Below are 12,077 nucleotides of genomic sequence, written 5' to 3'. Positions count from 1 at the left end.
CCGGTGATAATCTATGAATAGAATCATGTGACCAGATTAAGGTGAAGTTATTCAGTGCATTTTTTAATGACAAATAATTTTGAACATGATATAATTGTAAAGTGATTGAACTCAAATGAGTAATTTACAGGAAAATAATATATTCTAATTGGTAATGAAATTATGTAATTTATAGGAAATTCATATATTTCCAATAGTAATGAAATGATGTATAGGATTAAAAAGATTTTAAAGATTATTTGTAACTTTAATAATTAGGACATTTTTGTTACTTAACTTTTCTGGAACTTCATGAAAAATTATGAGATATACATTGCATATACCGGTACAAGTATGTCTAGAAAATTGTAATTAAGAAGATTTTTTTCTCAATACATTCACATAGACTATTATAGAGTATATATACTTTTATTTGCTTGTGTTATGTTTGATATTATCTAATGTTATAGATGGGAGTGGTAATCAATGAATGTTTTTCTTTTGTATTTACAGTTCGCCAGTTTGCTGATATTTGTTTGTTTTCAACTGCACAGTATAAATGTAGCGTTGCAGAAATTGATAGCGAGTAAGTATCATATGTTATTGAGTTATCAATATAATGGCTGAGGCTATGAAACTTAATAATGTGAAGCATCTTTGCTTTATATTGATTTTTACAGACAACAATCTATATACAGCTTCTGTAGTGAATCTTTGATATCAGTATACATGAATATTATTGAGTGGTAAGCATTGCATGTAGTTACAATGTAGGGACGGAATGCTTTCTAAGAAAGTGGGGGGATTCCTCCAATATTCCTTTTATTGAATGAAAGTTATTGAATTTTAAAATGTATGATGTTGGTTTTATGATCTATTGAGAAATATTATGCCTGCTATTACAGTCTATTGTCAGGATGGGGAAAAACTAATTAGTGAACAATTCCAGATCCATGTGATGGACTTGATACCTTATGTTCTACATTCTTGGCTGCCTGCTTTTTTGCAATATTGATATTGATTCTAGAATATCAACAAGAATAATTAAACCCGAGTCGCTTTCTGATGGGGCAAATTTATCACTGATGACAGCAAGGCATTATTTTCAGTAGTTTAGCTCCAATATGAATTTAACATCTGAATATCGGTTAGAGCAAATTGGTTTGTTAACATTCTAGTTGTTTGTAATGTCAGAATCTGATCCGGCATCAGTAAAACAAATTGCCTGCAGTTAATAGGCTCGACTTACCTGTGTAGTACTGTTGATATGTACCTTAAATATACTCCGTCATTTTGCTTGCCTAACCTAAATTGTATCATACTCCAGATAAGTACACATGTACCTAAAACGTCTTCAGTAATTTTGTATACCTAACCTTAATAGTACTCCAAATATGTATCTGAAATATCCCCATTCATTCACTATGATTAATAGTTGTTAATCATAATTTCAAAAATTGCAAAACAATATTTATCAGATAAAGCTTAATAATGGAAGCGCTGTATGAAAAAATGTCAGAGTTTCAAGGCCTATTAGGGCTGAGAACTGTCTGATATTTTTTCATACAGAACTATTTGAGGCATATATGGTACTTAAAACACTGCCATTGAATTTCATTGTTGATTTACCTCAGATAGTCTGATTTTAAAAGATATCAGAACTGTAACCATTGGTAACTCTCTGATATTAAGAGGCTCAAGTCTGTAACTGTTACAGGTAAAATTTTAGGCTCACTAAAATTAGTTTTTGTGCAGGAGATGATTTTTTTTTTAATTTTTGTTCATTTTAAAATCTGTAAAAAAAAGTTGCTGTAAAACAAAAATAAAGGGTATGATGGAACATTCATGTGATATTAAGGCACACATTTGATATGTAATGTCTATTAAAATTTGATGTATACATTGAGTGCGTTTGGAACAAAGAACAATATGAATTAAAAGATAATTCTTACCTTTACTATTTGTTGAAGTTGGCTATATAAGAATCTATGTTTTTTTTCAGGGAGGGTTTTCCTATTCAACCTAGTCAGATTGGGTTTTGCAAAGTTTTTTACCTGACACCATTGTTGTCCAATAATCGAGACAAACGTGGCTTAGCATTAGATGGCAAACTCCGACATGAAGATACAAATCTGGCCAGTTCTACAATGTAAGTACAGTTCAAAACTTTACTCTGCAAATAAAAACTAACAAAAAGATGTTGCGTTTGTAAGTATGTTGGTGTGTTAGTGTACTGAAGGTTGTGGGCAAGATTGAAGGAAAACCTTTGCAGTTGCAATCATTAAATTTGCATACTTCTTAAGCATTGTAACAAGTCAAATTCTATACATTGTCCAAAGTCACTAGGTATGTATTATTTCTCATCATATTCCAACAGTCCATGTTATTGAGCACAGACAACTCAATTTACAAGTTAACAGAAGTACACAATAAACAAATAAGGGAATTTGATTCACAAAAATTAAAGAAAAAAAAACCCCAAGCCTATTTCAAGAGGATGCTTTTGTTGACACAGAAGTTAGACAGAAACTGTAAATATTGAAATTTTTCCTTGAACATTACTTACATTTTCAGAGGCGGATCCAGCAATTTGGAAAAGGGGGGGTTCCATTTGTTGAAAATCAATATATGCAAAATTCATTATTTGTCAATAAACAAGGACCCTTTTAACATTTTCCGTGCGTATACAACTATATTTAATAAACATTTATTTATCACTATCTATTTCACATCTATTTTAACATCAGAGTGCACTGCATTATTGAGCGTTTTGCTGTTTTAGTTTAGGTAAGGAAGATTTGCATAATTTCTAGCCTCAAGAAAATCAAGTCTCCAGCAATGAAAAAGTGCGTCTCTGCTTGATAGAAAAGAAACACGAAGAAACAAAAAATAACTCAAATTACAACAAACTATTATAAAAATTGATATTTTGGCAATTTTTTTTACACGTCTTTGATGTTTTTAAATTCTGAACTATTTTTCGATTTTGATTTCTATCTATTGCCTTCTTAAATAAAGGTCAAAATGATGGGATATGACAAAAGAATGGGGATAAATTATCCGCTGAATAGATGGTACATGTGTAATACAATGGGAGTACCTCCCAGGGAACATGATGTGACCTCTGTAATGGGTGCGCTACATCATCCGGCACTAGTACTGATGCGATCATATTTAGGAAAGTTTTGAAAAGTTGTGCATTTTCATAATGGTTTACATATAAACACTTTACACGGTATTTTTGTAGCAGAATTTCCGATTCTTAGAAACAAAACAAAAAAGGGCTTTCTTTTGTGTTTCATGTGGGTATGAAGGTAGCTAGCATTAAAAAAAAATAGCATAACCCGCATAAGCAGGTCCTGTATTTTTTTTGTATTTTTCCTATGAAACGAAGTAAAACTCATCTATTACAATTACTTAAGTTAATTTGAAAGTGGCTTTTTTATGTGAAACGAATGCGTGTACTCGTACTTGAACGTCGTTTTACTCGATGGCTTGTCAGTTCAAAACTATATGAACTATAATCGATTTTTTTTTCAAGAAATACTAGAAAAGAAAATACATTGTAGATGTTATTATAAATCTGTGTTTTTAGCGATACTGCTTAATTTTATGTATTTTTAATTTTCCACATGTTTACTCAGTGTAGTAAACACCGGGTGCTGAAGGTACAATGTACTTTATTTTGATAAAAAATCTATAGGATTTTTTCATATAAAAACAAAACTATGGGACGTAGTATGAAATTCTTTAAATATCAAGCAATTTTAGAAGCATTTATTTTAGATAATTACAGCATTTCTATTATAAATGGAAAAAAAACTGCCTTTGAATAGGCTTTAAACGTTTCCAAAAAAATTTCATATGACCCAGAGAAAGGGGGTGTTCCAACCCCCGGAACCCCCCCCTCTGGATCCGCCAATGATTTTAATACCATAAAAATATAGTATAATGTTACAGTCCACCAGGAACCTCACTATCCTACATATATGTCTTATATAACATATCTACACCCTGAAGATAATACCTTTCATTATTATTGTCAGCATGAAACAACTTCCGAGAAATATCCAAGGTACTTTTTGTTGTATTTTGTGTCATGACTATGTGTTTATTTTGCTCGGTTGCAGTATGACAGAATCTAGTCAAAAGGAAAACCTGGGAATTGTCGTGTCTTACAGAGTGAAAGTGAGGCTCATCCTGGGATTTGGATCGGGGTGAGTTGTCTTCTTTTTATTATCCATCACATTTTATTTGTCAACAAACAAAGACTTTTACATCATTCCTGTAAACCTACCAACAGTTTTTTTTCTGCTAACCTACAATAGGTAGTTGCATGGTAAATTTAAACTCAGTAGACATTGCAATATTGAATAATACTAGAATTCATTTTTTGAAACATTAACAAAAATATTTTATAAAGCTTCAGAGTGTTCAACTCTACTTGATAAATGAAGATGCATTTATTGTTTATTTATTAGTAATCATTAATCTGTATATACATCAATGTACATTTACCGTTAAACAGTTTAGTTGTAATTAACCTATAATTCAAACTTCAGATACTACTATTGATATGGTTTTTATTTTACTGATTTGATTGTAATGATATCAAAGTCTTTATTTAACAAACTCTATTTGATTAGAAAATAAAGCCAAAAACAACAGCAAAAGGAAACCTTGTCACTGAAGAACAAAAATAAGTTATTAATGCATGTCACAGTGAAATTGGGAAAAATGTGTAAAAAAAAAAAATGTGAAAAAAGCGAAAATAAGATAATTGCAAAAATTACAGAATATACGGTATGTTCATTATGTTTGCCATTTGTTTACAGAGACCTGTGTGTGGAGCTACCTTTTACCCTGACTCATCCTAAACCTCCGGAATCTCCTCCCCCCTCCCGTCCTATCAGCGTGGTCTCCAAGGAAGGCGAGAACGCACCAGTGGACACAGACCTCATACAATTAGACACCAAGTAAGCCAGTGCTACTTGTTGGCTATCAAATATTATTAATGATCTCCTTCAGTAGATCTCATTATTCAAACTTATAAGTAATAATCAACTCTCTCTTAGCATTGAATCATGATTTTTGGAAAGATACAGTCTCATAACTGCACAGTGTGTGCATACAAATTGAATAACGTGCGTTAGCGCATTATGAAAATTTGTATGCACATAGCTGCAGTTATGAAACTGTATCATTAAAAATAATTATTTAATGCCTCTATTTACATTTTTTTTTAACTTTTTGCCTTGTATGCAAATGTGATTTATACCTTAAAATTCCTATCATATCCTAAGGGCAACTTCATATTAATGGAAGAGCCACTGTAACGGCCACAAACGTGAACTTTGATTTTCGCTTGTGACCTTGCAGTTTACAGCGTTCAGCATTTGTGGCGTCATAATAAAACTCATCATTTTAAACTTTAAGTACCCTAAGCAAAAAATATGTGGAATGTAAATATTTTTTATTATACTTCATTCCAAGAAATTCATTATTTTTCAGTGGAGTGGAGCCAGTCAAAGATGATGACTTTATATTTGAAGACTTTGCAAGACTAAGATTAAAAGGTCATGATCCAGATGACACAGAAGCTTAAGTTGACCTTTGAAGTAACCTTTTGCAAATCAACTCTGTGGCAATTTACACGAAAAAAAAAAGATTTGTGTCAAACCTTTCAGGATAAAAAAGAGAATGAATAGGACCACTTGTTAGAATTCTCAGAATTCAAAAGTGTTAGAGATACCCCAAGAGCAGACTGGGTGTTTTTCTTAGATGTTGTCATAGTAACAAATGTGAAGTTTCTATATTTTTATTGTATTGAATCTTGATCTGAGTATCACTGAAGCCTCTCCCCATGTCTTCGTACTTTATATTTCTGATAAAAAGTTTTTACTCCAGGGAGCAAACGATCTGTGCATGCGAGACAAGAAAACTTCACACTGTTCTCCAAGTGTATTTGGTACCTATGTAAGCCCCTTCCTATCTGGTGCTTTACGAGTTCAGTATGTTTGAGTCTGTCAGGGTGCTTGTCTGTGTGTGTGTGCGTGTGTGTATGGTTTGGTATATTTAGATAAGTTATGTATCTGTTTGGCTTGAGAATTATAGTATTATATATTTATTAAAAAGTTCTAGTGCTTGTATATTTATCTGTAGAAATCAGCATAATGTAGCCATTTTTAAGGATGTTTGAATTGTGTAAAATGCTTGAAGGTTTTTCCCCCTCAGAATATATAACATGATAAAGCAAATGATTTGCTATATTTATCAAAATTTCTTCATATTAACAATAGAAAGCAAACTTACCATTCTGATTTTTTCATTATTTTTTTTTATCAGTTCATGATTCAAATTTTTTACCATGCTTAGAATTTTCCATGTGATTTTACATAATTTTATTTAACAGAAAAGATATGTCTTACAAAACGTTGTCATTCATCAATTGAACCTCATTTGATTTTATTTAGCTAATGTATATTTTTGTCTGAATTTTACAGTGCATATTAAAATACGGTCAGCTTCATTCTATGGCAAAAAACTGTGTTATGTCACGAAGCTTTATCAGTTCAAGACTGGTGATTTTTAACAATACTCGATCGTCAATACGGGATTAGTTTAGAACTGTTAATAAGATTGCAGGTTTTTTTTTAAAGATATAGATAAAGAGCTTATTGGTAACCTCTTCAGTATGGCGTACCATCTGTACCTCATTGTGGTATGTCATTGGAAGACTCCTGGGTTTGACTTTTAACGATGCAATGCTTTATCTGACAAATTGCAACTTCAGCAGAACTACTAGATATACACACGAGTTTTGACCACTTGTTAAACGAAGCAAAGACACGCGCATTCGCCAGCATTAGTTGCAGTGTGAGGAAGGGGAGAGAACCCTTGACTGTCCTACTTTCTGTTCGGCCTGTCAGCGCTTATGTCCAACAAGATATATTTATATGCTTTGTTGTTGTTCGGTAGTCCTGAAATTTAATCATTTGTATTGTTAAAGTAAATATATGAAATTCATCCTAGTATGTTGTTGTTGTTAATTTGATTTACAGTGCTCTGTAACACTGTAACACATTGCTTTATGTATACTACCAGTAGATGAATTCAATTTGTTCACTGGTTGTGTACAAAACGCAACTCAACTGAGTTCGTCTTAAGACTTTGATACTTGTATCCCTGCATTCATGGCATCGTATGTAGTTTTATCGTTTTACCAATATCTGCATTTTCTCGCAAAGAACACAAATGTTATTAGATGGCATCATCAAGTGAATATACGTTCCCCAAGGCGTACTTTCGCACTGATATACCGTAATACCATTTTTTCATGGACGAGGAAATGTCATCGGCTAATCTACAATAGAAATTGAAATGTAGGAAATTTGCATTCCGCTTGGTGTCACATGGGTGTTTGGAACATTTTATATCTCATACTTTCACTGGCGATTTAACACATCATTTATTCATCACCTTATACAGAATAAATAACTAAAAAAATCGCAGTCTTCATTGATTAATGGTTATCCTTTGATAACTTCGCCACTGTTTTAAATGACAACTATAATGACAATTATAGTTTAAATAAAAAAACTTAAATTCAATAAAACCATTGAATATACATGAAATAACGTTTCATATACAGAAAGGTGACGCAAAATAATTAAAAATAGGTAAATTTGATAAATTATATATTATAAATATATAAATTGATTCACAAGAAAAAACCTTTCATTCAGTTTATCTCTCCATGCTGTGAAAGTAGAGAAGAATGTTTTCCAAGATTTAATTCATTTTCACAAATTGGCCATATTGACTCAGCAATAGGGACTTTATGATTATTGCTATCATGCATTTAGTTTTCTTTAAATATGTGAGTAGAGAAGAATTTATTCAGATAAAATACATTTTCACTATTGTACGAAGGGAAGTATTCGCCACCGTTTTATTTTCGCCCCTTTCACCCTTGTTGTCAGTGTGCGAATTTAAGACTGGGGGATTTCCAATATCTCAAATTATTTCTCTTTAACACAACTTTGTTTGGGCGAATTCAAGACGGGGCAAAATTATTTGAAAATGCAGTTGGGCGAAACTAAAACCCTGTTTACAGTATATGGCCAAATTGGCCCCGCCTTAGGACCTGGACCCATGATTCAGGGGCCACGAATTTTTCAAATATATATGGACATAGAAAAGACGATTTTGTGAGATTTGATATATTATTATTATTATAGTCATATTGGCCCCGACCGAAGGCCTGGACTAGAGGTATAGGGGCCATATATTTTACACTTTAGGTGGAGGGCTTCATGACCATTAAAATCATGCATTTAGTTTTTATCAAGTTTAAATGGGAGTTCAGAAGATTTAATACATTTTACTACAATATAGCTATATATTATAAGAATTAAAAGTAGAGAGGTTTATATACATGCATTTAGTTTTTCTCAAATTTATAATGAAGTCGAGAAGAAGATATTCTAATGTTTAATAAGTGCTCACTACATGACCATATTGGCCTCACACTGAGATTTGAACCTCTAGGCCATGAATTTCACAATCCTTGCTCATCATAAATATGTGCTTAGTTTCTCTGCTAAATGTCCAGTAGTATAAAAACAGATTTATAAAATTTGCATCCCTTTTTACAGTTTTTACCCAAGGTTTCTGGCGTCTAGCTGAGGGTGGTGGTCATGAATTTTACAGTGGATTTGTTCCTCTCCCTCTATGGATGATACACACCAAAGTTCGTCAAGTTTATCCTACAAGTATATCGACAGAAAGCTGAAAATGTCAAATGATACCACACGACGACGGACGAAACCGGACAGCAATATGTCAGCTAACAAGTTATAACGTTTTATACTATGAAGATAAATTGCCATTTACGTGCCTTACACAGCAGAGCAGGAACCTAAAATGAATATAAAATTGTATCAAATAGTTAATCTGTGTTTGATTTTCAGTTTGTAGCACAAGAGGAGTCAATACGAACGAATTGCAATAGCATTTTTAGGTCACCTGAGTAACTCAGGTGACCTATTGATATTGTTATCTGCCTGTCGTCGTCCGTCCGTTAACAATTGAACACTATTACTTCTTCGTAAAAACTACTCGTCGAATTCTTTTCAAATGTGGTATGTTGCAACTTAATTGTTGGCAAGAGAAACATAAGTTGTAAAGTTTATGACTCTTTTCTCACAAGGGCCTAGTAGCAGGGCAAAATCTGACAATTTTTCAAGAATCTTCTCTACTTCTGCTCATCTGAAAGAAAAAAACCCCCTGAATACTAGTAGTTTAGTACCTCAGCACAAACCATCGCCGCTGACAAGACTTAGTTCTTGAAAATAATTGATAAATTCGATGTAATGTATGCTAAAGCATTGTTTTTCAAGGAAACTTATTTAAAAATACATTGAAAATAGTCAGAATTTATATGGTACGAACAATTAAGATATTTTTTGTAGTCGTATGTATTCCTACGCCAGAGTTCAATATAGTCTCGTTCATCTCCGAAAAGCAGAGAGTCTCTCTTGCTTGTCGGAGATTTACGGTGTCAGTCGAGCGTTTGGTTGAACGAGACTAGAGTTCAATATTGCTTGGATCCATACAATTTTCGAGAAATATTTCTATTACTGATACACAGTTTGATTGAATTAATTTTATCTTTGAATATTATTTAACATGATTCATATGGGGGTTTCTCGACATTCTTGTCGAAAAAGTCTAAAAATTCATATTTATGAAAATGTGCGTAATTCAAATACAAATTAGAAACTCCATGTACTTGTCATGCAAAATAACATCATTGATTTTAAAATAAATAAACATCGACAAAATCAACTCTCGTCAGTTCTTCAGTACTTTGATCAAACATTATATTCATTAACAATATATGACCATTTAAGCCCTGCTCTCGATTTGAAACCCTTACCCCCGTGGGACATGAAATTTATAATTTTTGCTGAGAGATTGCTGAGGTCCAAACACTGTTTCACTTTAATTTCGGTTTGTCCGAGTAACTGCATAGGAGAGTTGATTAAAATCAACTCCCAAAAATCACAGGATGAATCTGTACCATTCAGTCAACTGAACGTTAACTAAATGGTCTAGAGAGGTCACTAAATGGCAAAGCTATGCCATTCAGTCACCTTTCAGTTACCTCTCAGTCACATTTCAGTCGACTGAATGGCACAGATTAATCCTGAGAATCTTCTTTATTTTTGGTTGATACTAGTATAAAGTATTGGAGATTGATTATGAAAATCATAATTTTATAATAATATTGGAGATTGATTTTGAACTGTCATTTTCAATGAAATATGTAGGGAATAGGTAACATATCTCAGAGATTTTCCTCTTCATTTCTGATTTTTAAAATCTATCTATTAGAATGCCTACACTACTCCTTTTCAAAATGATATCAAATTAAATATGTTTTCGTATAATTTTTTATAGGATGATAAGAATTTTATTGTTTCATTTTGTCATCATTAATTAGATCTTGACCTTAAGTTAAGGGGGATGTGCGGCCATCTTGCACATTTGAGGATAAGAATGTAAACATTGCTTGAACTGGCTTGTTACTGCCAAAAAAAACTGGACAAAATTGTTGCCAAAAGATATAAAAACAATAAATACGAAGTCCTACATGTTATTTTGTTTAAAAAGTATGCATACAAGAACAGGACAATGCCTTTTTAATCACTAGGAACATTTGTCGAACTGCGCAGGTACAGACTGATTTTCAAGATTTAAAATTCTGAAAAAAAATAGGAAGGGGGTTCATTGGTGTCCTCTCTACAACAATTTTTGAGAAAAATGTCTAAGCTTGCTTAATGAAGTTGTAACTTTGTTTCAAAGTAAGGTACCCTTTTCTTAAAATGGGCCTCAAAAACCACAAGATATATTTGTCTGTGTCTATGGAGGTAGATAGCATATATATTTTCATTTAAATATGATGTATACAATTTTGATTTAAGACAATCAATATTTTGGACCCCTATCCCACTTCTAAAAAGAATATATTTTATTTTATACTTATAGAACTAAAAATCCCCATAAAACAAACATGGGACAGGTATTGAGATGTATATCAAATTCAAAACGCATTGTTTTGAGTTGACATTTATTTTTTTCTATGAAAATATAACGTCAATGTGTCTCCATAGAGTTTTAAGTATAGAATGGATTTTCCTTGTTCTAAAAAAAGATCCCATACCTACTGATAAAAATAGGGTACCCAATATTGAGGCAAAGTTACAACTAAAATGAGCAATATTCAAACTTTTTCTCAACAAATGGTTGTAGAGAGGACACCAATGAACCCCCTTCATTTTAAAAGATTTTTTAATCTTGAGGATAAGTCTGTAGCTGCGCAGTTCGACAGCTGTTCTGAGTGATTAAAAAGGCATTGTCCTGTTCTTGTATGCATACTTTTCAAACAAAATGACATGTAGGTTTTTCATACTTATTGCTTTTATATCTTTTGGCAACATTTTTGGCCAGTTTTGGACAGAAACAAGCCAGTTCAAGAAATGTTTACATTATTCTCCTCAAATGTACAAGATGGCCGCACATCCCCCTTTAAACTGCATGTATTTTGTGAAGAATTGAAAGTTGTAAATCACAGCTAACGTAGCCTCTACTTAGAAGGGTTACGTAACATATTTCAATTCGGGCGCCTGTAAAGTGCGAAACGAAATCGAAACGAAACGAAACGAAATCGAACGAAACGAAACGAAACCAATCGAAACGAAACGAAACCAAACGAAACGAAACCAAAAATCGAAACGAAACGAAACGGAATTTAAACAAAACTAATATCAATTTTGACTACATAAAAGTGAAAATATATTCATTGAAATAAATTTTTGAACCATAAGATATAACTACAAGTACCGTATGTTTCAGACTGCCGCTGTAAATTTTTAAGCCGAATATCCGAAATTTGCAAAATTTATATAATTATGTAAATAACTGATGTACATTCCTATACCTTTTAATGTTTCTAATTTGTTTCATTGAATGATATTCAGACGTTTAGAGAGAGAGAGAGAGAGAGAGAGAGAGAGAGAGAGAGAGAGAGAGAG

At 32.4% G+C, this 12,077-nt stretch overlaps 1 protein-coding gene across 5 annotated transcripts in view; it reads left to right on the top strand.

Annotated features, from left to right (window-relative positions):
• The window catches only part of LOC105332783 (beta-arrestin-1), a 30,988-nt gene extending 23,978 nt beyond the window's left edge, over positions 1-7,010 (top strand). For all 5 annotated transcript variants that reach the window (XM_066068649.1, XM_066068650.1, XM_066068647.1 and 2 more), the window contains exons 9-13: positions 493-565; positions 1,982-2,128; positions 4,110-4,196; positions 4,815-4,955; positions 5,491-7,010. In XM_066068649.1, coding sequence (XP_065924721.1) covers positions 493-565; positions 1,982-2,128; positions 4,110-4,196; positions 4,815-4,955; positions 5,491-5,584 — 542 coding nt within the window. In that variant the 3' untranslated portion in view covers positions 5,585-7,010. The remainder of the gene's footprint in view (positions 1-492; positions 566-1,981; positions 2,129-4,109; positions 4,197-4,814; positions 4,956-5,490) is intronic.
• Positions 7,011-12,077: the final 5,067 nt, after the last annotated feature.

Source organism: Magallana gigas, chromosome 8 (assembly GCF_963853765.1).
Source record: "Magallana gigas chromosome 8, xbMagGiga1.1, whole genome shotgun sequence".
NCBI lineage: Eukaryota > Metazoa > Mollusca > Bivalvia > Ostreida > Ostreidae > Magallana > Magallana gigas.
This window is presented reverse-complemented; position numbering and strand designations above follow the sequence as displayed.